Genomic DNA, 27538 nt, shown 5'->3' with positions numbered 1-27538 from the left:
ATTTCTCGCTAATCATTTTTCAAATTATAATATGACGCTTGTTGGCACAAAATTCGACATTTACAGGTACAGAATTGTAAACATTCCGGAATTTCAATATCTCGTTGAACATTGATTATTCTACTCGTTAACCTATCTTTGCAATGAAATTTAATTCCTTCTTATATTGAGGACTTGATGATGTCCCCATCCCCTTTAGAACTAACTTCCTTTATAATTACTCACCCTGTTCAAAGAGAGAACTTCCTTCAGACTCCCTGATGAGCGCAATATCGAATATAAAGCTCTTAGCTCTTATTGGTGAGTGGGGTATGCTCTGGACACCTCTATTACGGATGCTAGGACAAAGGTAGGAACAGTGATGTATGACGAAAATATAGATCTTTTCTGTGTCATTCCCCTTCTATTCTTGTAAAAATAGCTATATATGCTATGACTCAAAGAAGATGGCTAATTGAGACTCTAGCTTGGGTAATATGGTTATTAATGAACCCAGTGAGCACTCGTTGACATGTTGGCGACGATTACTGGAAACTGTACTTACGCAAGCCATCTTGGGCTTTCCTTTAACGGCACTTTTATTTGGTCAACAAATTGTTTCACCACTCGAACTTGTCAGGACTAATGATGCTAGCTTTTATATGATGTCCACATCATGACTTATATCCCTTTTCTTGTCAATATAATGAACTCGCACATGCAATTCCTGTAAGTTCGCTACTCATACACGATGTCTGGAGCTTCCCATCAACGACTCATGTAGATGGTGTCACAATGAAGAAAGAGTCGTAAACTATGTTTCATTCTTGCCTCAATGTCTGGAGCTTCCCATCAACGACTCATGTAGATGGTGTCACAATGAAGAAAGAGTCGTAAACTTTGTTTCATTCTTGCCTCCATTGTAGATATACTACGTTGAACAAACTAATCAGGTCGAATAATGCAACCCATAATATCATTACAACACCAGTATTCCATCCTTTTTCTTAAGGATATGGAAAGCTAGTCTCCTAAGGAATATTGTTGTTATTTACCATTTCTCTTGCTTTTATTTAATTCTCCTCTCTTCAGGTAACACATAGAGACCGATTGTTCACTAGGGAAACTAATCAGGGAGAATGATCTTGAATCTTTATATAATTTAGACGCCACGACTTCAATTCATTTCCTGGTTGATATGGACAACTGGGCTCTCTCCTCATATTGTTCTTAGTTCCTTTTGACTAGATTTTATATTATTCCCCTCCCATCAGTCAATGCACTGATTGTACACCCAAGTAGACAAGAAGAAGAAGGAAATTCAAAGCGATTTTATGCTAAATTGGTCTGGAATAATTTCGAAAAAAGAGCAAGTATGTGCCAATAAAGTCATGGATGCATTTACCTGATGTACTACTCCATACATTATCCTATCATGTGTACTTAGGTTTTCTTCAAATCTTGAATTAATTTTTATTTATAGTAAAATGTTGGCCTTTGATGGGTTAATTATGATTTATTTTCAACTGCAAACAAGTTATGACCAGTAATTTGATACATTTTTTGCAATATATTTCATTTTCTCAGGCTTTAAACTAAATTCCTTGACTTTGTTGTCCAGAGAGAAAGTGTCATTTTAATAACCAATCAATTGGGCTTAATTTTAATGGCTTTAGGTAACATTAATAACTTTTAAAAGTACATACTTTGAAATTAGTGGTTATTTAAGCATATTAATATGAACTAAACACTTGATTATAATAAGGCTGTTAATGCAAAAATAATTGAATGATACTTAAACTATTAATTGTTTAAATGTTTGCTTAAAATATTAAAGAAAAAATGCAAAAATTCTATTGTGAATATCACACTTAACCATCGGTTTCAACTTGCGAGAGATGTTTTGTGCAGTTCAGAAGTGGTGATTTTGAGACGGAAAACAAAGATCGCCCAGGCCAGACAAAAAAAGTTTAAGGACCAAGAATTAGAGGCATTACTCCATCAACATTGCTGTCAAACTCAACAAGATCTTGCATAATAATTGGGAGCTATTCTAGCAGCAATTGCAAAACGTTTGCGAGCAGCAGGATTCATCCAAAAGCAGGCAAATTGAAGCTGAGAGACCTTGAAAGACTATTTTGCATGTCCAAAATGATGTTTGACCGTTATAAAATAAAATTTTTTTTGCACCAAATCATTACTTCATGTAAGAGATAATTCGTGAAGTCCGGCTAAATCGACACCAAAGCCAAATATCCATGGCGCTAAGATAATTTTCTGTATTTGGGAAAAAGGGTACTATCCATTATGAGCTGCTGAAAGTTGACCACACAATCACAGGGAACCTGTGCCAAACCAGTTTGAAACGAGCATTGGGCGAAAACCGCCCAGAATATAAGGCCAGGCATGAAACCGCAATATTCCATCATGACAACGCAATATGTACCAGCTAAAAACTATTTAGAAAGAAGTATTTGGAAAGTTTTGCTTCACCCGCCTTATAGTCCGAATACTAATTGTTTCACTTTGGAACAGAGTATCCGAAATTTGCTTGATTCGGCCATTGGCTTGATATGGCCAGTTTTCTTGGCTCGGAATCCTTATGTAAACGTAATATTCCATGATGACAACGCTCGGCCACATGTTGGAATACCTGTTAAAATCTATTTAGATCAGTGGTGCTCAAACACATACCATCAAAGCTTTGGTTGTGTTGGTAAAACAGCGGAGAATAAAAACAACAACAACATCACAACTGATTTAATTTTGTTCTCTGATATGAAAATAAAGCAACAAACACATGATCATTATAAGACAACACACAAGTAACCTTATAGTGTATGTGTATCAAAGTAACGTCAGCAGAATTTGCTTGCCCTATCACGCGTGCTAGGGAATTGTGATATTGAGAGACACTGATTTAGATTCAAGTGATTGGGAAGTTTCGCCTTATAGTCCAGACCTTGCTCCGTCCGACTACTATTTGTTTAGATATATGCAGAACGCTCTCTCTGGGATATGCTTCTCTTTGAAACAGAGTGTCCGATATTGGCTTGATTCGTTCGTTGGAATCAAAAGATGAGCAGTTCTTTTCACTCGGAATCCATATGTTGCCAGAAAGATGGGAAAAGGTCATAGCTAACAATGGCGAATTCCGCATTCAATCAAAATTTTTTAAGTTTAATTAAATAATTCAAAAATGTCAGCTTTTTGCTATTTTATTTCTTTAAATTTTAAACAAATTAATAAATCTCAATTATAAATCACTATTTTACACAGAAATAAATAAAATTCTGAAAATAAAATTATTAGAAAGTCACACAAATAAATTGTTAAAATTATATTGTCATTTTCACACCCAACAATACCTGATACACATGGTTGGTTGCATGAGCAAACAGATTTATTGTTTTCATAATGATTGGCAATAAAAACCCATGTATAAATATTATGACAGTATTTAGTAAGTTTTTTTTTGTTCATATGTTGTTGACTATTTGAGTTCTAATATTTATAATCAATAAAGTAATTGGTTGGAGTTGCCAAAATATAGAGTGTTTCAAAAGGAGAAACAAATATTGGCATAAAAGAGGGCAGCATATTGTGAGAGAAATTTGGAATATTTCTAAAGAGACAGGTGGAAGATCTCAAAAATTAATTTTGAGAAGTTTTGAAAAGTAATTAGCTGGGAAAGTTGTTTACATAACAAGCTAGTAACTTAATAATGACAGAAATGAAAAATACCTCAATTTTATTCACACATTAATTTATTATTTTTTTTATATGAAACTTAATTCCTCACAATGATTCAATTATGACAATATAATATCAAAGTCCAATATCATGTTGTTTTTTTTTTGTGCAAATTTGTCCACATTCCATTTATGCATGTGTTTTAAAAAGAGTATTTTTTTCTCAATGATTTTTGCATTTGAATGAATGAACACAAATGCATTGAACTATTATAATATGTTTGATTTAATTTGTAGCGTGATTGTTCAAACCAATGAGCCATTTTTTTATTATTTTTTTTTTTTGCTAAATTTGCCTGCAATTGTTAAAGTTGTTGTTGGCATTGTTAAAATGTCGATAGCATATTGATTAATTACTGTTGTTTAAAATTGATTGATTGTTTAATTTACATACAATCTGCAACGTGTATTAATAAAAGAAATCAATGAAGTAGTGTAGATTTCAAAAAAATAAAAATATAAAAACTTTAGCTATCAAATGATATACAACAAATTATTTTGTTGTATATATAGAGTAGATACTCACCCCTATCGTGAAAAACATGTGAAATTTATTTCCCATGAAATATCCATTTCCCTCGAAGGGAAAATTGCTATCGTGATATTCCCCTGAACTTTTCATTCACAATAGTTGATTTTGTTCGTAACAGCTGTTTATTGTTTACAAAATTCCATCTAAAAATTTCACAACATGGGGAATTTTTTCACGTGAACAAAGTTTATGAACGAAAAATGGGAAAAGGGAACATATTTCATGTGAAATATTGATTCGCGATAGGGGTGACTATTGATATGATGAGTTGTTTGTCTAAAACAAATGCAATTTGTCATAAATTATTTTCAAAGTGCAGGTTTTTGCTTGTGGAGAGAACAACCTGATGATCCACGATTATTCTACTGTTGCTTACTTATGAGTATAGGACAGGAAAAATTCGAGAAATTGGAAATCGGTTGCTTCGAAATGGCAATTATGATCTTATATATCATTTTTAACTATTTTTTTTGCAACATTTCCTACTTAGAATAAATCCACACGAGCCTCTTTTGTACAAATGATCTTCAATTTCCACAACTTCCTAGCAAAACCTCACAAGTCTCTGTTTCATAGTCTTTTTGGTAGATGCGCAGCTTTATTGTATCAAAAGCGTATTATGTTTTGTGCAGCCTCTCTCGAATTGGGGACAAACATTTCTTGTTTAGGATCACAAACTTTTTCTAGTCTCAACTCCCGGATTGGCAACACTAAAAACCATTAATTTGTGGATTGGTAGGTCTGGATTACTGATCTAGATATACGTCCAGATCTCCACTGGGTGTAGAGGTTCTGCTGGAATAATCGCACCATATCCATCCTCGGTAAAGCCTTAATTTCCATACGTACGCAATATACAGTTTTGAAGGAATCGCTGAAGCTGCTACACCGTTGGCTTCTCCTATTGTAGAGGAGTCAGAGATTTCCAGCTCGACCAAGAGTGTTTTTGAGCAAACTATAGGGAACTTCTCGTTGTTGGTTAATTTGTCGACAGATTTGGACAATATCTCTATAGAAGAACATTGGAAGGTGAAGTGGTTGAAAACTGCCAACTTGTTTTCTTATGTTAACCTTTTTTGTTGATTTGTTTTTAGTTATTTTTAGCAAAAATCCTTTGATCAGGTAATACAACTTCCAGAAACTTTCCACCCCCAGCTGCTGGTGATCACCCTCAGTCTGAGGGCACGGTGCAAGGGCTTAATCATCCTAAGGATGTGATATAAGAACTACTCGTGGAACCTCCATAGCTCACATCCTCTTTCCACAATGTTAAGAGCGGCTGTGGGGTAAATGACCTCTTTCGGTCGTATTGCGATCACGACCTCAGCTCGGTAGCATCTGTCTCTCTGCATATTTCGATGTCGGTCTGGGACTCTGGTTATGGGTTACCTAGGCAACATAACCGTACCTTCTAGTTTCTGTTTCTTATGTTAAGGACGGCTGGAATGTACAATCTGGATATGTCTGGAAAGTTTTGGTATAAAGAAAAATCCAGGATGCGTCTGACTCACAATGACTTCATCCTGGTCAGCATGTGACTTCAGAGGAGCGGCAGTGTCAATTCTTACCTATGAAAGAGGTATAAATTGCCTCAAAAAAGACGACCCTTGGTCGAGGGTGCTAAAATCTATAAAAGTAAGTACTCAGGTCTGAGTGCCGGTGGAGCGACCATACGAATATCCCTGGTTTGATAGTCGTTGATGCTACAGGGGTAAACAAATCGTACAGATTTCTAAACAGACAGGAAAGATTGACTTTGGACGACAGTGAACAACCTCTCAGATCTGAAAGGGTTAAACCTTTATGAGACCTTTACGAGAACTTGCTCATGATGCACTCTCAATAAAATCTGTTCGAAGACAGAACAAATCCGGAGGTCCATGACCCTGCAAAGACAGACAAAGGACCGAAGAACAAGGAACAGGACAAAGACCTAGACGAACGGAAAAGGTTGGCGGGATACATGCGCTCTCTCCGGTATGTCAGGACGTTGGACTCACGAGATTCAGCGTCCTTGACCACTAGGGAAATACGGTTGTAGCGTAAACACACCTACCACATACAGATGACTGAGGCTATGCTAAATACTACCGTTGTGGAGGTCAGACCAGCCAAGACTACGATCGAAGCAAACCAGAGCAGGTATCTAAACCAATGACCCATGCCTTGCACTGGACCGAACACGATCAAAGTCTCGGAAAATCTTGACGTACGGCCATCTACATCAACGAGGGTCACGTCGGGACCAAAGACAAGTGATTACCAATTACGAAGTCTTCTAGTACAACACCCAAGGTGCTGTCCTCAATCTCATCCACTCGAGGAACAGCGACGGCTGTCAAAGGTCCAGCAAGCAGGCCTAGTATTAAGCGGCAAAGATCAGTTGAAACGCAGATGTCTGAGGGTAAGCGGCTGCAATCATCAACTAGCTTAACATCAATATCTGAACTACAAGTAGCCATTATAGATCGTAGTCAACCTGAGGGAAAAATGACGAAAGATGGCTGCTTCTGAGGATGATTCCTTTACTGCATTTGACGGCTCCAAATTGTTAAAGGGTGTCAAGTTCATTGGATGTGGTAACGAGAAAGCCCTAGGCCTCTTAGAAGCTACATCCGAAAAACTGCATTCTTAGCTAATAATTGTCTTCTGGCCGACATCCCTATACAAATAGGATTGTGAATGTATGAAGAGAAGTTATCTTTTAAAATAGCTCTACAGACAGTATTGGATTTTTTTTTTAAAAAACATCTGAAATTCACTTACGTCTCTGTTAAAATTGTGAAGGAGATACGAACTAAAACAATTCACATTGATTTCGTGCGCACTCCTTACTAACACCCGCAGTTAAAACCAAATATAAAATCAAGCTTAAATCAATTCTTAGAGATTATTCTGTACCCAGTCTCAAGCAAAATTACTTTTCCATTATTGTTTTCTTCTCTCAAACTTTCAATATTCTTTTTGCTTGCCAATACACATTATGTATGCAAAATAAGCTGCAAAATTAATTTATTCAAATGAGAAAATTGCCTTCATTATATGTTGTTATGGTTAAATGTTGATTTATATTAAACAAAAATTATATATTTATTCTGTTATTTCTGTTCGTATTTATAAGCAAAATATCGTATAATATTGCTATTGATACTTATGATACTACCACCTTATGGCAGATTGGTTAGTTTAATAATGAAATTGAATTAAATTATACACTTTGGTAAAATAAATGTTTTAATATTGAACAAATGTGTATATTGCAAGCCATGGCAGAAATGTCAGGATATGCAATGGAATTTTATTTTAATTAAAATGTAAAAACAAAAAAATGAGAAATTCAAAATAAGATGCTTTAAAATTTAAGAAATTTTGAGGATTATTTGCTTAAATTTCTTTAATGCTTTTAAATTCTTGACAGCAGACATGTTTATGCTGGATTAGTTTATACAGAGCTGTATTTTACTTTACATAGTTCAATATAGTTGGTTACATTTTCGTCTAAAATGTTTAGTAAAATATGTTAGTGCCCTAAATTCTCTAATGGAAATTTATTTATTTTATAAACATGTGTCCAATAGCGCCTGCCAGAATCATCCATTTCAACAATTGTTTTTTTGTTTTGGTTTTCATTTTTGTTGGCTAATGAAAATATTTATTAGGCTTATTTTCATATTCAAATATCATTGATGAGTGTTGAGACCACAATTTTTTTTTTTTTTGTTTTTCAATTCTGTTTGATTGGCACTCAGGTATGGATAATGAAAATTTGATATAAACGCATATTTCAGGCATTTTGGTAATAAATTAAAATGTGTTTGTAGTACCAGCTACTCATACTATTTTATGTTTAAAAATATTTTCATAATCAATATTGAATCCTTATGTTTCAGCTGGAAAATATTTTAAAATTAAAATATGTGTAATAATAATAATAATAATATTCTTGTGAAAGTATACATAATTTTTAATGACTTTTAAAGGCATAAATATTTGTGGAAATCATGTGTTTATATAAAAACAAGTAGATACAGTGAGTGACAATACAATATAAACTGTTTTGAAAACTATTCCTAGTCAAATGATGATGCGTTCTGGTGTAATGTACCGATTATGGATTGCAAATCTATTTTAATCATAAACGCGACTATTCCCACCATTTAATCGTAAATACAATCGCACCTTAAATATTGCGATTTTACAAAACTATTTACAAATACAAAAAATATCAAACGCGTCTGGTCCTTCGTCAAGAGGATTCGGAAAATCACCGGTATTTTAATTCTTCCTCTTCTTATGGGGGATGTCCAAAACCAAAACGTTTGCCAAAGCATTTTTCTTCAACTTCATCTCTTCCCGATTGCAATCAATCACTGCCTGTGATACCTAATGTAACTTGTACTTTGTTCAAAATATTCTTCTGCACAAATCGCGTGATCCGGATTGTATACTAGCACTTGTTTTAAAAAAATGTTCCTCACCGCTGGTCCGTCTAGTTATGAAGCTTTTCTATCAATCTGAAATTGAATAGACTTCTGACTTCCGAAGTAGTCGTTCAAATGCGGAATTACTGGCGTTTCTTTCAGAACAGTGGAGGGAGAGTCTAGTAGTCGCACTCGACATTTCGAAAGCATGATGGGACTAGTTTCGAAATTGATCTAGTTCGGTGTCGGGATAGAATTTTCTAGTTTTATTTCTAGTTTACTTCGTGGACATACTATAAGGATACATTATTATGGGGTTTGCACCGAGAACTTCATATTGAGCTTTGGAGTTCTTTCTCCTTCCGAATCGAATAGACTTTTGAATAAAAAACAATATGGCTTCCGAAGTATTTGTTCAACTGGGGAGCTAATGGCGTTTCTTTCAGAACAATGGTGTTAATCAATAAACCGCAGGAGAAAGAGACAGGTAGTCGCTCTCAACATTTCGAAAGCATGATAGGCTAGTTTCGAAATTGATCTCGTTCAGTGTGGGGGTGGAATTTTCTAGTTTACTTCGTGGACGTGCTATACGCGCTCTTGAAGGTTATAGAGAGCATAAACTATCACCTAGTCCGTTATTTGGAATCGAATAGACTTCTGAATAAAAGACAATATGGCTTCCTCAGTAGTCGTTCAACTGGGGACCTAATGGCGTTTCTTTCACAACAGTGGTGTCAATCAATACATCGCACTCGGCATTTCGTAAGCATGATGGACTAGTTTCGAAATTAATCACGTTTGGTTTCGGGGTAGAATTTTCTAGTTTTATTTCTAGTTTTATTTCTAGTTTACTTCATGGACTTCGTGCTATAAGAATAATAATAGAATGGGGTTTTGCACCGAGAACTTCATATTGAGCTTTGGAGTTCTTTCTCCTTCCATTTTCTTCAATTTTCATAAATAATTTACTAACAATCTCTTCAAATCCAATTTATTTATTAGCGAATGACAATAATATCTGTCACTCATATTCATATTTGATTATAGACCAACTCTTCCTTAGGTTAAACTCTCAGGAATGAATGTGGATGACTCGTGACGTTACAACAATATCCAGATGGGTTGAATTGAATTGAGTTAATTTCAATGCACTCAAAACTAAGTGTTGCCTTGTTGTCTTGAGATTTCAGCACAATAAATTCTTCGTATGGCTAACAAAGTTTTTGTGGTTTCACATAACCTTTTGATTCTAGGTACGAGAATACAGTGTTACGTCCGTTGGAATCCTCATATATTTAATGTCGCGAAGAAAACTTTTAGGTGCTTGGGTTTCATGAGACGTTGTTGGACATATTTCTCCTCTTCCGACCTACTTCGTATGTACACTAGTCTCATTTGTCCAAAAATAGAATATAATTCCCACATATGGGCCGGAGCTACATCAAGTCTAGAGCTGCTTGACCGGGTTCAAAGAAGGGCAATTGATATTATAGGGGATAAAACTGTTACCCGGTTTATTGATACTTTAGAACATCGTCGGAATCTGGGCAGCTTATTGTTCAGAAGACATAAGTAGTCTAATACCAGCAGTTCATAATATATATCACCATTTTGCTCCCACCAAATACAGATAATTATCTTGGCTTTGATGTCAATTCGGCTGGTTGGCCAGGCTTCACATATAATCTCTTACTCTTCTGGTTATGTTATGAATCCATATTTTATCGCAAGTAATGATTCGGTGCAAAAATGATTTCCTCATTTCGGGCATCATTTCGGACATGCAAAATAGTCTTTCAAGGTCTCTCGGCATCAATTCGTATGGATGAATCCTACTGCTCGCAAACGTTTTGAATTTGCTGCTTGAGTAGCTCCCAATGATTTTGCGAGCTCTTGTTGAATTTTACAACAATCTTCATGGAGTAATGCCTCCAATTCTTGGTCTTCAAAAATGTTTGGCTGATGTGGGCTATCCGTGTCAAAACTTCTGAATCGCATAAGACATCTTTTGGAAGTTGAAACCGATGGAACATTCACCATAAGCTTTGGAAATCGAAGTGCTTCAGCGGCATTTTTTTTTCAAATTAAAGTAGTAAAGCCAAACTTCCAGCATATGACGCTTTGTTGGCACACAATTCGACATTTTCAAAGCAAAATTGTTTGAAGGAACTAGTGGAGTGGTTGACCGTATTAGATCTTGTCAACCGCTCGGCTTTGGAACTCACATAGCTATTAAAGCTGTGAGGAACCCAGTTGGAAAAAATACATTCCGGAAGCAGCGAATAAAGTCACACGAAATTAATATATAAAAGGTATCCACTTCTCGCATCACTAAATATGACTTGAGAATTCTTGATTAAAACGGACATCTACTTGCTGTGGCACTGAAGCAAATTTCTTAAGAATTTTTATTCAACTAAGATCCATTAAGTGAATATGTGAAAAATATTGTCAATCACTGTACATTCATAGTATATAGATACGTTCATATATAAGCAAGTACTTTTATATACATGCATTGAAAAAAATTATAAATATCGTATATGATTTAACAAAATAAATAAATTTATTTTAAGTTTTTTTCCAGCTGTGAAAAAAATGTTTAATATAAAAATATATGGTTAGTTTATTAAAGTAATTTAAACAGATTCACACTATATAATCCATATATGGTATTATTGCTTTAAATTGTTTAAAAAAAATTGTTTTTTGCACCAATATTAAAAAAATATCAGTTTTTAATTTAAAACTACTTAATTTGACATAAGGTTGGCAACGCTAATTAAGAGAGTGTTACAATGTTAATTATGTGACATGGATTTATTGAGAGATTTTCATTAAGCCGGCAATTGTGCCAAAGAATACATGGATTTAATCACATTATTTTAATCAGCCTTATCGTGTAAGGCATTGGCTTTTTATCCCATCAACAGTTTCGTACTAGACAAAAGCTAAAATGCCCGAATTTCATCAGCCTTATGCTTACACGATATACATAGCTGATTAAATGGAATCCTAGGGTTAAAAGGAAATGTTTGTCACTTTGATAGTTGTGCAGCTTTAAGCAATCAAAACAATAGGCGTCTCTCAAAGTGTCACCACGACAACATTTATAGTCTAAACTTCTGCATGGCTAAGCTTAACCTCCTTTTAATAGTGGATTGGTAGGTCTGTGTTATTGCTCTGGAAGAACGACAGCATCTCCCCAGGTTGCTAGTTTCTGCCGAAAAATTAGCGAAGGATATCGGTCTGCATGATATTTCGATCCAACATCGCGACAGGCCACATTGCTACTACGCATCCATTAGTCCTGAAAGATGGCTGCGTCTTTGACAGTCTCCACTAGTGGATTTGAGAACTATTTCTTTATATAATGTTCGTGTAAAGATTTATTACGATTTTAGAGGTATATAAACTCAACTATCCTCTAGAATTTGGCAATAAAAAAGAGTCAAGCTTAAGCATTGCTCACACTCGCTTAAAGATAATCAGTATGTTCGTTTTCTTTTCCAATATTTTGTTTATTTGTGCCTTAATATCCCTGGTCCTGATACTCAACACAGTCATAATTCATAGTTCCTGGATTCAGAGCTCTCTTATGCACCAAATGAGATTTGACCTAGTGGATCTCAAAATCCTTTAACACTGGCTGACTGTTAAAATTTCACACTTCCCAGCTCAAGATCTGATCTTTTTGAGACCCTCAGAATTTCAGCATGAAACACCACTTACATCCGGAAGTCTAAAAAAATATTTAGCGTCCGTCTCCACTATGTAGATACCGGTGCTTTTTTCCATCTTAGATCCGTCAGCAAATACCACACTATGTTTTAGTCCGAAATAACCGGATTTGCCATAATATCAAGTGCAGAAACCAATATTTCATGAAATCTTCGAATGTTACGTGTTCCTTAATCTCGCAGAGCTGACTCTTAAAATTTCAGTCGTTATCCAATTACCACAGGTAGGTACTATATCCAAAATTGGATGGATTATATGGTTTTTACATAGTATCTGGAAGGCTCAGTATGTTTTCTATCTAGATCAGGCGCGGATCCAGAGGGTGAAAAAAGGAAGTATCCCCCTAATGCCAATAATGTTTAATATAAAAACCAAATCAGTAGTTGAGCTGAATTCGCGTCTGTTCTATTTCATGTAGGCCGCCAAAGATATCCAGGAAATTCCGGCAATCGTGGTTAAATCACAGACTTAAGTAGCTAAGGACAGCATGGGGGATGCTTTAGTTATAGTTAATAAAGATATTTCATTCATAATCTAGATATATAAACGAATAGAGAGAATTCGAAAAGACGAATTCTTCAGATCTTAAGTATTAAAGTTTTTTTTGGTATACAAGCTAATATTTACGATATCCAACGAGATAAATCGTGACTAATCTTTATGAATAACAATTTATGGATGTAATTCTATGATATAACTTCTTCTGCTCCCAATCGACATAATACAAATTCTGGATCTTTCCCAACAAATGGCACTAATAGCCACTAGTCCAATTGATCCATCCAAAGCTTAGTTGGTCCGGAAATACTATTGTTTTCGATAACCAACGAGATAAATCATGACTAAACATTTAGAATATCAATATATGGAAGCAATTCTATGACATAACTTCTTCGGCTCCCAATCGATAAAATACAAATTTTTCTTTCAAATTGCGTTGACATTCACAACATCATTTCTATGGTTCCAAGTTGGAACAATGGGCCGTAACGAAATTCTTCTGTCGGGATATGTCCTGTGCCATTAGTTTTATCTCAGACCATGTCTTTCCTGTTCTGCTAGTTTCGGATTATTCTTCTGGGTTCCAGTCAATTGCAATCTTTGATATATCATCATGAGGTCTTCTCAAAATATGGCCAACCCAGCTCCATTTCCTCTTTGCAATTTCTATGCGGATTGGTGTTTCGCCTGTTCTTTGCCAGAGGTCTCTGCTGGAAACTACGTTCGGCCAAAATATTCACTAAGATTAGGATGGAGCCACTAGTCATATAGCTCCATCCTAATCTTAGTTGGCCTGGAAATACTCTTGCTTTCTGAGGCAGAGTTTGATCGGATTTTGCAATAGGTGGAATTCAAAGTAGATATTCATGCTGTAATCTATAATCTATGGATATTCTTCGTACATACGAAGATCTTCCCTGATATATCTGATTGTAGAATCCAACACCGTTTTTTTAAAGTGTATTTCTTTTGATAACATCCCAGCAGCGACTGGCTTGTGATGATGGTGTTGAGTTCTTTGAAAATGATGGCAAAAAAGCTTTCTTTCCCGATAAGAATAAACCATATTTTCAATTGAGCCACTAATTCAAGAATCTAAATTTTAGATCATCTGTTTGTACATCTCATCAGAGAAACCCGATTCAGTCCATACATAAGAATATAAGCATTTTGACATTTCGATTAGGAACTGATGCATACATCATTACATTCCTAAGGTATCCTGGAAAACTGGATTATATTTTAACGTTTTTTTTGTACAAGAACACATACTTATTTTCTCTGAAAGATTAGCTGATTCGTATACTTTCCTTGAATATCTCTATAATCCTCAAATAATATCTTTAATGTTATTTATTTTCTTTGTTAAAAATACTTTAAAATCATTAACATGCATCACCAGTAGTAGTTAGTCGGTTGACTAACAAAATTGCAAAATATTTCACGCCTACGTCACGTAAAGTCGGCTCAGCTCATTTAACATTCGTAACTAATAGTGTTAGTGTAAGCCGCTTAAATCATATAAAAAGCTACGGCTTTGTTTTAAGTTTTATTCCGCTTTTTGCAAAATAAGAAAAAGAAAACACATGGAATAAATAAACGAAAATATACTTGTATGTATAGAATAATGTTTGCTGTAACCAAGATGACGTCTAAAATGCAATTTCGTTTGTCTTTTGTTTGTTTTGCGCCTCTATTAACGAGCAATCTTGTATATATTTATATCTACGTAAGTAAGTCGTCTTATAAACATTTGAAAAGTAAATTATTTAAAGATGCCTTTAATGAAATTCGTTAGAAAAGGGCATTATGTCACAAAGCGGTGTTTAAGATTTTCAATTAGTAGCTGGTATCCAAAGCCTCCGTCCGACAAGCTTCCATAACAATTAAGATTTCAAGTGAAATCTAAAACTTAAATCATTGTTGATTCAATCTAAGTTGTTTGGCATTGTCAATTGCGGAACATTTACAAACAAAATAAGTCAACAATTTCAATATTATATTCGTGATCTACATCAATAGGCAAACAAACTAGCCAATGATCCAGCACATTCATGAGTTGGTAAGATGAAACTTACATAAACTTTTCCCTTACGTTTTCGGAAAGATAAGAGATTAAACCAAAACATGCCTAAGTTATAGCTAGGTGCGCCCTTTTTTTCGCCCGACTATTTGACAAACTTTGGAGACTCATAAGGGGCAAGTGGAACTAGATTGGGACTTACCACCTACCACCTACTACATTTTTGTTGCCCCTACCCTGATCTACCTGAACACTTTTATATTATCAATAGATTATGACCTGCATAATATTTATGTTAGTACTTTGACTGATATTCTTGAACGAGTTGCTCCTTTTTTTGATAAAGTGTTTGTTAGCATACACGCAGAGAAAAAATATAATTGGGCATTCGTCATTCATCATATAAATGGTTGTCACAAACATATATATGTTTACTGTAACCATATATATGGTTGAGACAATCATGTGAATCGTAAGTTAACCATATTATGGTTACCACAATCATGTAAATGGTTACTGTGACTATAATATAGTTAAAAAACTTGTAACAATATTGAAATGGTTACAGTAACCATGCCCAACTATATTTTTTCTCTGCGTGTAGGGAAAAGCTGAACTCTTTCGAAGTTTATTTTTTATTAAGGCTCAATACATTTTAAAAAGGGCTTCACTGGGTGGTCTAACGAAATGTGCCATGTGCAAATTGTAGATGTTTGGTAAGTCTAAGGATTCCATTCTTCTAAGGCGTCTGTGACCCTCTAATGATACCAACTCCCTTGTTAGGGGATTTGGAAGATCTAATAGTTGTACCATATATTTGAAACTGAACTATTTGATCTCCTCGCTTATTGAGATTCCTATTAATATTAAAATTTCGAATGTAGCATGAGGCACTCGTTATTATCCTTAAGAGTATTGGCTGCATTTTGTTTTTCTCCATTACCCCTCTTGGGGACATTTGGCTACCACAAAGCATCTCCATCTTATACGATTTTTTGCAGTATATTTTCGCGTGTTTCCCAGATTTCACTGTCCTATTTATTGGATTATCGTGCATCTAAATGTACGATGTTGCCATTAGATCCAGTATTTTTGTTATTTTGTATCAGTTTTCGTTAAACTAGCATCAGTAGCTAAGGAGAGGGAAAACTACAGACTTATGATAAACACCATTGTATAATCGTTTACATTTGAATCGAAGAAGATTCAAAAAGTTGGAATTAGAGGTGGTTCTATTTGGGGAATTTTAGTATACAAATTGTATGTGAAGACAACAATCCCTTCTTAGAGTGAGTGTAAAGAGGACATATTTGGTAGCATTAGCCTTTATTTTCCATTTAACCAGCCATGCAACTCATAAATGTAAGACTGGAGTTGTTCGGATAATATCAATGAATTTTTTGTAAACTAACTAAAACACTATAACACTCAGATTGTGTTGGGTACCAGGATACTGCAGCTACAGGGAAATGAGTTAGCAAAAGATTTGGCCAGACATTGCTCATATCTGGACCATAGTATTAAGGACCGAGGAGTAAGACCTCCTGTTTGTGACTAATACATGACAAACTTTGAAATATTCCCTGACTCAACCAACCAATCCTAGAATAGTAAGACTCAATACTAATTGGATTGGAGAGGTGTAGTCTCAGAATTCCAGTAGGAGTGATAAAAGGTCACAGGTAATGGGATAATAGCACACAGAATTTTTGTAGAGTGTGTGGGAATGTAGAGGAGTTGGAGACAGTAGATCACATTATGTGCAGCTGCTCCAGACTACAGAGTCATAGATTTAAATGGTTAGGTAATAGATTTCTAGATGAACTTGGGAGTGTTTCTGGTTGTAACATTCTTGGGTTTATCAGAGGAATAGTTTGGCTATTTTACGGTGAATTCAAATCTGTAACAATTTTCTCCCTCTTTACTCAGATTTGGAATTTTCTTTTTGCTTCTCTTGCTATCTCTAAGGCACTACCTTCCTTCTTCTTTCTTTTCTTTATGTCTCCTTTTTTAGGCAAGGGAATCACAAATGTCCTCCGCGGCTTTGCTCGGTGGCGCGCATCCGAAATTTTCAATGACTCATGCTCATAAATCTGGATCAATTTTATCGATGGAATAGGTTGTTTTGTGGTTTGTGGCTTATTCGCCACAAATGGGACAAACATGGCCAATTCGCATGATCACGGTGGCCAGTTCACATCACCACCCCGAAATATGACCATGCCCTCAAATCGCTAGTGCAGAATGTCCAATCTTATATGAGCTGTGTGGCATTTAGCACCGTTCAATTCAGGCCAAATTAAGTTGGTAATCATCGTCTTATAGCGCTCACCGTTGACGTTGATAAACTGGCCAACACCGTTCTGAAAAAAATGTGGACCGCCAGCGGAAAATACACACCAAATAGCATTGGAAGCTCTTGGATTTCATGTGGATTGGTATCGTCCCAAATTCGACAATTTCTTTTGTTAACATACTCCTTCATTCAAAAAAGGATCTCACCAAATACAACGCTATATTCGTCTATGATGATTTGGCAAAACAAACTGAATAAATGACAGCCAATTCGATAGATGTAACTGCAACAATATTACCGCTATCAACTGTCAAAGTTCAGAAGTCTCTATGGAAGACCCGTTATTAATAAATGACCCTCCATAATACAAAAAATATATAAATCAGGCCTGTAGAATGGAGATTTTGAAATGGTACTGAATTTGTACCAAAAGAGTACTTTATTGAAATTGATAGTACTCAATTAATTTTATACTTTCATCGTATACCTATAACAAATTATAAGAAATATTTTGGATTAAAAATGTCTAATTTGAATTTTGAGAGAATTTTCAGAGATAAAAAAAACAGTATTTCGAAAAAGTACTAAATATCTCTTGCAGTACTGCTATAATTTTCTTTGTCAAAAAGTCCAATAGTACTTAATTTTCCATCCCCGTTATAAATAATAAGCTAAAAAACATTCAACATTTTTTTTGTAGTTGTTGTTGATATACATATATTCTTCTTCTCCGTTTGCCTGCTGCTCTCAGATTTTTTGCCCAGAGTACAACGGCAGGTTATTGTACTTAATTTAAAATTCTTTTAAGAATTTTTCTTGGAATGTTTTTTTATTGTTTTTATTTGTTTGTTTGCTTTTATTTATACGCATTTTTATATAAAGATTTTATGTACATACATACTATATTTACATTTGTTTTTCTTTTGTTTTTTTTATATTTTTCGCAAAAGAGTAGTTAAGAAGACCAACCAAATGTATACAATGTAAAGATGAAGAAAAGGAAGAAAAAAAACATGAGCAAATAAACATTTCATAATTTATTTGACAAGCTTTTAAGCTGCAATATTTTATAAACGAACAAAAAGTAAAAGTTCAAAAAGTACGAAGAAAGAAGCAATTCGCTTTTTTTTGTTACTTTTATTATTTAATAGACAAGACACTGAGGTACTTAAATTTTATGAAGTGTTTGATTCGAAATGACCTTACTGGAAAAGAAAAACTTGTGTTGTTTTAAATAAAAATTGAAACTTTAAAGCGAAAATATTTAAAAACAAGTAGGACTGTTTTATTGAAAAAAATTTTGGTGAAAAATAGGAGAAGAATCGATGTAGTCGCGATTTTTTGCTTATAGCTCAGTCATTTGTGGGCCGATTTTCTCGATTTTAAATTGCAACCTAAGTTGGATATAGCGGATATATTCATGTACTGATCATGTAGGAAAGTTATTTGTGAGCTTCGGAAAGTTGATTTCAACAGACAGATGGAAAGACGGACATGTTACTCATGTCTAACATTTTTTTAAAAAAAACTGGCCAATTTTGGATATGCCTGGGGCGGCCTATGTCAGCTTAAATGAGCCAAATTTTATTTTTTAGTTTTTTTTTTTTACTTTGGAAGGAGTGAACACTGTGTGCACTTCCACTCGGAGACCATAATGTCCATTGTGATTCCCTTCAAGAGTCCTATAGAAAGAAAAAGTATGGCCTTCCTGAAAGAGGGCGACATGAACAAACGAAAGAAGAAGAAATGTAGTGTTTTAGAGATAGCAAAAGGAGAATGAAGAAGAAATATACAAATCAGCATAAAGAGGAAAAATTAGTTACGGATTTGAATTCACTTTAGAATGTCCTTTAAATAGCCAACCTATTCCTGATAAACCCTAGCATGTAACTCAATTTACAGCCAGCAACACTCCCAAATTCATTTAGAAATCCATTGAAACTTATGACTCTGTAGTTTTGGTCAGTAGCACATAATGTCTCCAATTCCTCTAAAACCCCACATAACCTACAAAAATCCTGTATGCTATTATTCCATTTACCTATCAAACCAACAATTATTGTTTTGGTTGCCTTTGCATCCAGTTTTGGCCAAAGGGCCTTGGACACTTGACAATCCGTCCTACTATTCCAGGATTGGTTGGAGGAGTCACAGAATCTTTCAAGTATTAACGTGTAGTAGTGACATACCATGGTCTAGATCAGACACATGTCTGGCCAGTTCATCTACCATCTCATTTCCTTGTATGTTACAGCGCCCTGGTACCCAAAACAATCTAATTGAGTAGTGTATCAATAATTATTCAAGAGCTCTTCCACTAAGCTAGAATGTATTAAGTGATATTACGCAGCTTAATTGACGCCTGACTATCCACATAAATAGTCACTATAGACCCCTCAGTGACGTGTGTTTTGAGCTGTAAATCTTGAACTCGGCTCCAACCTTGTGAAATTTCGTTACGATATCTCCAATAGTTCCTGAGATATCGAATTATTTGAAATGTACATATGTATTTAGAAATATTTAACCCGTTGATATTGATTTAAAGTTAATGTCAATTTATCTCTTAATAAAAGACATCTTCTAGGTATTGATTGGTAATGAACTTTAAACACGGTACTAGTACCACTGTATTCGGTGCAACTAGGTGCAAATGTGATCTGAATTGAATGAAATTCAGTTGATAAAACCCCCAACCAAGTAAATTAGGTGTAAAAAGCTTCACAAAATTATATTTAAATCTTATATAACCTTCACCCAATTATACTTAAAAATATTTTTTTTTTAATATTTTTATTTAAACAAAATTTAATTTTTTTTGAAAAAATTTTTTTTTTTTTAAATGTTTTGATTGTTTTTTCCAATTTTTTTTTAATTTTTAAAAAAAAATGTTGGTAAAATTTTTGATGAAAAAAAATTCGGGTTAAAAAAAAATTCCCCGATTTTGACCTATTGTAGGTCCAACTTATTATAGCCTTATATATATCGTTGCAATGGACTTTGAAATTGCTATCATTAGATATCCATATTGTCTATATTAATGACATAGTAATCCAGATATAGATCAAAAATAGGTAAAAAATCGAGGTTGTCCCGGTTTTTTCCTTATATCTCAGCCGTTTGTAGGCCGATTTTGTCGAGCAACCGAGCCGGAAGAATTCCCGATATATTGATGTATGAATCATGTATGTATGTAAGTTATTTGGGGGCTACGAAAAGTTGATTTCAACATACAGACGGGCAGACGAAGATGGCTTATCGACTTCGCTATCTATAACGATCCAGAATATATATACATATATACTTTGTGGGCTCGCAAATGAAAAATGTAGAAATTACAAACGGAATGACAAACTTATATATACATACCCTTGCCACTCATGGCGAAGGGTATAATTATTAGAAGGAATCTCGAAAATGGTTAGAATTTTGCAAAAATAAATTACTGTTAATTCACATTCATACCCAATAATCATTTTTACTGGAATTCAAGTTGAATACAAGTGTAATTCAAGCCTTGAATTTTAGCCAAATGAATTGAATTACAGTTGTATTACAATTTATTTCAATAAGTTCAAGCCATGTTTATTATTTGAAAAATACATATTTAATTTTTCAAATATTTTTCAAGTTTAAAACATAGTTGCATTTGCATTCAAGTCAAATTTCAACAAAATGTTCAAGTGGTTGAATTTTTGGGGCTTTGGTGCTTATTGAGTAGTAATAATATAAAACCATAAAAATACATTTTAAAAACTTTTGAGATCTTAAACTTTTTTAATATCTACCCAATAATCCCATTAAAACTAATTAAACTCCAGTATATGGTAACCCTTTCCTTCGCACCAACTTTAAACAGGAACCAGAAAGATTCTAATAAGAACTTCCCTTTTAACACACTTCCTTCCAATCTGCAGCAGTTTCTTAAAGAAAAACTTCTTTTAAGACTCAAAACAAAGTTTCATTACGTACTAACTAGCAAAAAAGCAAAACAAGAAAATTAACTACAGATTATTTTTTCTTTAACTTACTTTTTTCATCAAACGCTGATTTAGTTGAGGATAAAGATGATGATGATGATGACAACTGCTGTGGTTTGCGACGTATTTGATGATGATTATGACCACTACTAGCAGCCACAGCACCAGCATTGCCACTACTACCTATAAAAGTGGTGGGTGATTGTATGGCACCAGTTGAACTAACACTAGAACGACGTAAATCCACATTGAAACGAGAACTAGCACTACCAGTTGCTGTAGCACCTACACCACCACCACCACTAGCCCCACTACCACCACCAACACCAGCAGCGCCCAAAGGATGTAAAACGAAATCCTGTTTCACAGAGGAAACGGAAGATGTTGCTGCTGCATTTGGGGGCGCAGGCGTTGCAGCTGGCGTAGTGTTGGGGGCATCATCGGCACCATTGTTGTTGTTGAAAGTAGCACTAAATTTATGCGTTTCCGAAATATCACCGGCATGCAGAAAAGCACTTTTTGCCTTGGGCTCACTAATGCTGGAGGCTAAAACACTACCGACACCGCCACCAGCACTCCAACTCATGCAATTTGTTAAAATTAACACAAAGTAAATAAACAACATTTTGCAATTTACAACACTTGACATAGAAAACGTGATGGCAACATTACGCGAAGACAACGACGTTAACGACAAAACCGGCATTTTCGACGTAGACGCAGACGTCGACTGCACCCACGGCCCAGTCGACTTTATTAGCATCTCTTTACCAACAACAAACACGCACGAAAGCACACACACAAACAGCTGCCTTCCTTGGCTCTCAGAGACAGATAATTTTTATGATTTCTTTTATAATTTTCTTTCAATTTGAACTTTTTTTGTATTCTTTTTTTTTGTATTTTATGTATTAAGAATTTTTATTTATAATAAAAACTGAAACAGCCAACAACAGTATTAAACATGTTTATAATTTTTCTTCCTTGGCTTATTTATTAAGTTGTGTTGTTGTTTATTTTTGATATTTTAATTTTTCTTATTAACTTCCTTTATTTTCAAAACAAAAATATTTTTACACTTTTCATTTAATATCTTCTCGCTCTCTACTCTTTATGTGATGTTTTTAACAACACAACAACAAACATAATGATGAACGGAAGGAGACATATACATAAAAGTAAAAAAAAGACACACAAGATATTTATTTATTATATTGCTTCTTTAATTTCTTTGTGGCTAAATTAAATAGCTTTTTTTAGTGTAAATACTAACGCACTAGCTTTTGTATAATATTTCCTTTGTATATTACAATTATATTTATTTTAAATTGCTTTATTTTTTGCTGTATTAATAATAATAATATTCACACACCAAACACTTAACGTTTAACAGTAATCCACGCGTTGCCATCTAGAACAAACCATCACTCTCAGAAGTCACGATGCGACTGAAGCAAAATGCACAAAGAGTACATGAAACAACCTCAGTGATTTTTTTGTTATTTTCGAAACTACGTAACGGAGAGTGAACACATAAACAAACAAACACACATGTATAACCGCTATATTAAGAACTTTAGTTTTTAACAGTTATTTAATAAAAATATTGCCATATTGTAAACAACATAAAAATAAAATGTTAAATAAATAAAAAGTAATATTTTAATAAATAAAATAATTGTTTTACTTAAGGTTTTTGTCGTTTAAAACGAGCTGACCTACACCAATATTTAGCTTTTAGGGGGTTAATTAAATAACTTACGTCATTATTATTACGTTTGCAACGTAATCATTTGTTTACGAATACTAAAAAGAGGAAATGAAAGATTGTGTGATGCCAGCTATATTTGGGGCTTGATTAGAAATCCAGGGGGAAATGTAAATTTTAAAACAGGATTTGAAACGGTTAAAAAGTAACTGTAAAGCTAATTTTAATTATTTCGGTCAGTGTTGCAGGGTAAATTTTAACTAATGTCTTCAAACTGAAAATCGATGTCCCCAAAAAAATCACCATATCAAAATAAACAATTTTTCTTATATTACAGGCAAATCCCGGTATAGCGAATCTCACTTTAACGAAAATTCTATGTATGTACATATAACGAACGTTTAACGCCTTGGTAGGCGTTCATATTGTTCAGGTTACGATGATTTTCGTCAAACAACCCGAATATGAACAAAAGAGCTTAATAGAGCGTAAAAATACACACAATTCATTCAGTTTCTTGATGTTGTTGTTGTTTTTTACCCAAAAGAGCACACAAATTAAATGCCTCTTTTATTAGGAATGGCTCAAATATTCATCGATCTCTAAAGAATGTGTGTATCCCCTTGTGGAAGAGGTGTTTAATTATTTATTACTCGACCTGAGATAAAAACACATTTCAGTTAATAGAATTATTTTAATATCTAGAGCCAAATAAATACAAAGAGGCTTTATAATGGTGGATATCATGCAAGTGATATCTGTATTAAAAAAATACGGTATAAGAATCAGCATCGTTTCGCAACAAAGTGTTGTTGTAAATTATCTTCATTGAAATAATGATTATTTTTAATGGTAGAATCATTTTTAGAACCTAAACTCCTTTAAGTGAAGGCTTTATTAATCCTTGGTAATGCTTCAAGTCAACCAAGCGAAGAGCAATTAATAAAAACTACAAAATATGGAAAAATTTTGGACGGTAGTCATGTCTCCTAATGTCGCAACGCTTAAAAATTATTCAGAAAATAAATCTCGATTTAACGGATGGACCTGACAACATTTCGTCCGTATACAGGGATTTGCCTGATTTTAAAATGTGAATTCTATTAAAAAAAGGAAAAATTATTTCTAAATTTTTGTATTTCCAACATTGATTAAAATAAAAAACTACTAAAATAAAAAGTTTTCGTTTCCCAGACCGATTCCATCTGATAACAACATAAAGTATTTTCTTTTATCGAGAAATTTTAATAAGAATATTTAGATATAATTCGAGAATAGTAGTTTAGAAACGTTTTTTGAAGATATCAGAACGAAATTTCTCAAGATTCGTGCTAAGGTTTTTTCGAGTTGATTTATAGTTGTTCAGCTTCCTAGGCAGAATGGGGGCCATTGGGTGGCCCCTCAAATGTGGTAACCTCGGGTCTCAGATTTTTTAAAAAAATCGGCAAAAATCCTTTTATTATCCGAATAAGCTGAAATTAAAATGTTATCTCTTTTTGTTCAGGAGATATTTAGGTTTTTATTTATTTATTTTTATTTTGCTCGATATTTTTTTCGTACGGCGGGTCTTTCAGGACTATATTCAGGACTATATTCAAATTTTATATGATCCGGAAGGAGAATATAATGCAAAAGCGTATAAAGTAAAATTTGGCTCACTTAAGCGGACATAGTCCAATCCAAACTTGGCCAATTTTTAAAAAAAAATTTAGGTTTGAGTAAAGGATTCGATTACGTTTCAGTTTCTACTTCAGATGCCCATAACACGGAAAATATGGACCGGTAACTCATATATATGATGCATGGTAACTCAATTGCAGTAAATATCCCGGATATTTAGTTGTATTTCCTTTTCCCAATTTCCCTAAAATTAAACTCTCTTCCCAACACTAACATTGTAAAACAATCTGGTAGCACCAATATCCCTACTAAACTTAATATGGTAATACTGTCAATGCAAAACTTCCATATGGCAATACCTCTGAATTTTTTGGCAATGTTTATATTTTGGCGGTGTATTTCCATTAAGAAAAAAATACAAATTATTTTGATAAATTCAACAGAAAATGGAGCCGGGAATTATCAAAAAATTAGATGAAGTTGTGGTCAATCGTATAGCTGCTGGCGAAATCATACAAAGACCAGCAAATGCCTTAAAAGAGCTGCTGGAAAATAGTTTAGATGCCAAATCCAATTTCATACAAGTGACCGTCAAATCGGGCGGCTTAAAACTATTGCAAATACAAGACAATGGCACGGGTATACGCAAAGAAGATTTGGCCATAGTGTGTGAACGTTTTACCACCTCTAAGCTAAGTAAATTTGAAGATTTAACTAGTATAGCTACGTTTGGTTTTCGTGGCGAGGCTTTGTCCAGCATTAGTCATGTGGCGCACTTGACCTTACAAACCAAAACGGCCAAAGATCAATGTGGCTATAAGTAAGCTCAATAATATACATTTTCAGATAAGGTTATTAAACAAAATATCTTTACTAGAGCTTCTTATGAAGATGGCAAACTAAAGGCTCCGCCTAAACCTTGTGCCGGCAATCAAGGTACTATTATTACCATTGAAGATCTATTTTATAATATGCCGCAGCGTAAACAGGCTTTAAAATCACCCAATGAGGAGTTTCAGAAAATATCCGATGTCATGTCTAAATATGCGGTGCATAATTCAAAAGTCGGTTTCATGTTGAAAAAGTATGGTGAGCAACCTGCTTTGAAAACGGCCCCGAACAGTACTCAGGAGTTGAATATTCAATGTATATTTGGTGCTAATATTGCCAAGGAGTTAATGGCGGTGGAACTGAAAGATGATATTCATAGGTTTACAATGAAAGGATTTATAACGAAAGTTAATTTTAATGCCAAAAAGGGCATCATGTTGCTGTTTATCAATCATCGTTTGGTGGATTCAGCAGGTAAGATTAACATTTTTAAATGGGTTTTAATTCAATGTATTTTAATTCAAGAAAACTTTAATGATTCAATAAGGAAATAATTCTGTAAATAATTAACTCTCAAAGGAATAAAGCCTATGAATTTGATTTTGAAAATTGAATTAGTAATTAATTCTTCCCCATCTTTGCTAGGATTCTAAAATAAAAAAGATTTCGAATTTTTATCTTAAAAACACTGTAAATCGCAGGCGCTTGCCTTTCACATCGACTAATAGAGTAACCATTTAGTTTCTTAATAATATAATGGCTTAGTACAGATATAATCTTCCCTTTTTACCCTCAAGCTTTAAAAACCGCCATAGATACAGTCTACAGCACATATTTACCCAAAGGCATGCATCCATTCGTCTACATGAGCCTCGAGTTGGAACCCTCAAATGTTGATGTCAATGTTCATCCCACAAAACACGAAGTTCATTTCCTATACGAAGATGAAATTATAGAAAAAATCAAAGCACAAGTAGAGGCACAACTGTTGGGCAGTAATTCTACACGTACATTTTACAAACAACTTAAACTACCAGGCGTAACAGAGGATGTGGAAGCAAATCAATCATTTAAAAATGCTCTGGGAGAGAAAGTTTATGCTAAGGATATGATTAGAACTGATAATAAAGAACAAAAACTGGATAAGTTCTTGTTTATGGGTGGAGTTTCAAAAAGTGATTCGGCGGGTTCTTCAATGAGTTTGAGTGGTGGTTCTAGTGGAAGTTTTCTGGGAGAAGAAAGTTTTCGTGATGTAGCTGCCAGGAAATCGAAGGAAGTACGCTTAACTAGTGTTTTATCAATGCAAAAGAAAATTGAAAATGGCTGTTCAGTTAGTTTGAGAAAGATACTCAAGGAAATGGTGTTTGTGGGTGTGGTCGATAAACATTTTGCCTTGTTTCAACATGAAACTAAACTTTATCTAGCAAATACTTTGAAATTAAGGTAATTTTATGAAAATTAAAAAAAATATTTTAAATTTTTAAGTAATTTTCTTTACAGTGAAGAATTATTTTATCAGCGCATGGTGTATGAATTTCAAAATTTATCTCAAATCAAAATAACACCCAATAGTTTACCCGTCAAAGATCTAATTTATATTGCTTTAAATTCTTCTGAAAGTGGCTGGACAGAGGAAGATGGTGATAAACAGGAGTTGTCTAAAAATGCGGCAGGGATTCTTCTAGACAAATCTGCCATAATGCGTGAATATTTTTCATTAAATATTAACGAACAAGGAGAATTAGAGACTCTACCTTCTTTACTAAGACAGCATTGCCCCAGTAAAACATTTTTGCCTTTATTTATGCTGCGCTTAGCCACCGATGTTGAATGGGATGCCGAAGAGGAGTGTTTTGAAACGTTTTGCCGTGAAACGGCCAATTATTATGCGTTAGTATCGGAAGTTGAAATACAGGCTGATGACAAACGTCATAAATGGCAGGTGGAGCATGTTTTGTATCCGGCTTTAAAAAGGTATTTATTACCCAACAATGAAATGAAGAAACATTTTTATGAATTAACTAATTTGCCCACACTCTACAAAGTTTTTGAGAGATGTTAAGTTTAAGGATATGCATGAATTTTTATAAAATATATGATTTCACATGATTGAGCTGTTCCTTACACAAGCAATCAAGTTTTGTTCTTAATAAA

The 27538-nt window shown here is 34.2% G+C and overlaps 2 protein-coding genes across 2 annotated transcripts in view; one reads left to right on the top strand and one right to left on the bottom strand.

Moving 5' to 3' along the window:
• The window catches only part of LRP1 (LDL receptor protein 1), a 357963-nt gene extending 335375 nt beyond the window's left edge, over positions 1-22588 (bottom strand). The window contains exon 1 of the mRNA XM_065513583.1: positions 21277-22588. Coding sequence (XP_065369655.1) covers positions 21277-21988 — 712 coding nt within the window. The 5' untranslated portion in view covers positions 21989-22588. The remainder of the gene's footprint in view (positions 1-21276) is intronic.
• Positions 22589-24999: 2411 nt separating this feature from the next.
• On the top strand, positions 25000-27469 carry Mlh1 (DNA mismatch repair ATPase Mlh1). The gene is made up of 4 exons (XM_065511479.1): positions 25000-25373; positions 25431-25858; positions 26182-26827; positions 26885-27469. The coding sequence occupies exons 1-4, from the start codon at positions 25000-25002 to the stop codon at positions 27444-27446; spliced, it is 2010 nt and encodes a 669-aa protein (XP_065367551.1). The 3' UTR covers positions 27447-27469.
• The last annotated feature ends 69 nt before the right edge of the window (positions 27470-27538 follow it).

Source organism: Calliphora vicina, chromosome 5, assembly GCF_958450345.1.
Source record: "Calliphora vicina chromosome 5, idCalVici1.1, whole genome shotgun sequence".
Taxonomy (NCBI): Eukaryota; Metazoa; Arthropoda; class Insecta; order Diptera; family Calliphoridae; genus Calliphora; species Calliphora vicina.
This window is presented reverse-complemented; position numbering and strand designations above follow the sequence as displayed.

Excerpts from the sequence above, each read along its gene's own strand:
- Mlh1 (XM_065511479.1), top strand. The coding sequence starts at position 25,000 with ATGGAGCCGGGAATTATCAAAAAATTAGATGAAGTTGTGGTCAATCGT. Across the intron at positions 25,859-26,181 it reads TCGTTTGGTGGATTCAGCAG|CTTTAAAAACCGCCATAGAT; the intron begins GTAAGATTAACA and ends TTTACCCTCAAG. Across the intron at positions 26,828-26,884 it reads GCAAATACTTTGAAATTAAG|TGAAGAATTATTTTATCAGC; the intron begins GTAATTTTATGA and ends TTTTCTTTACAG.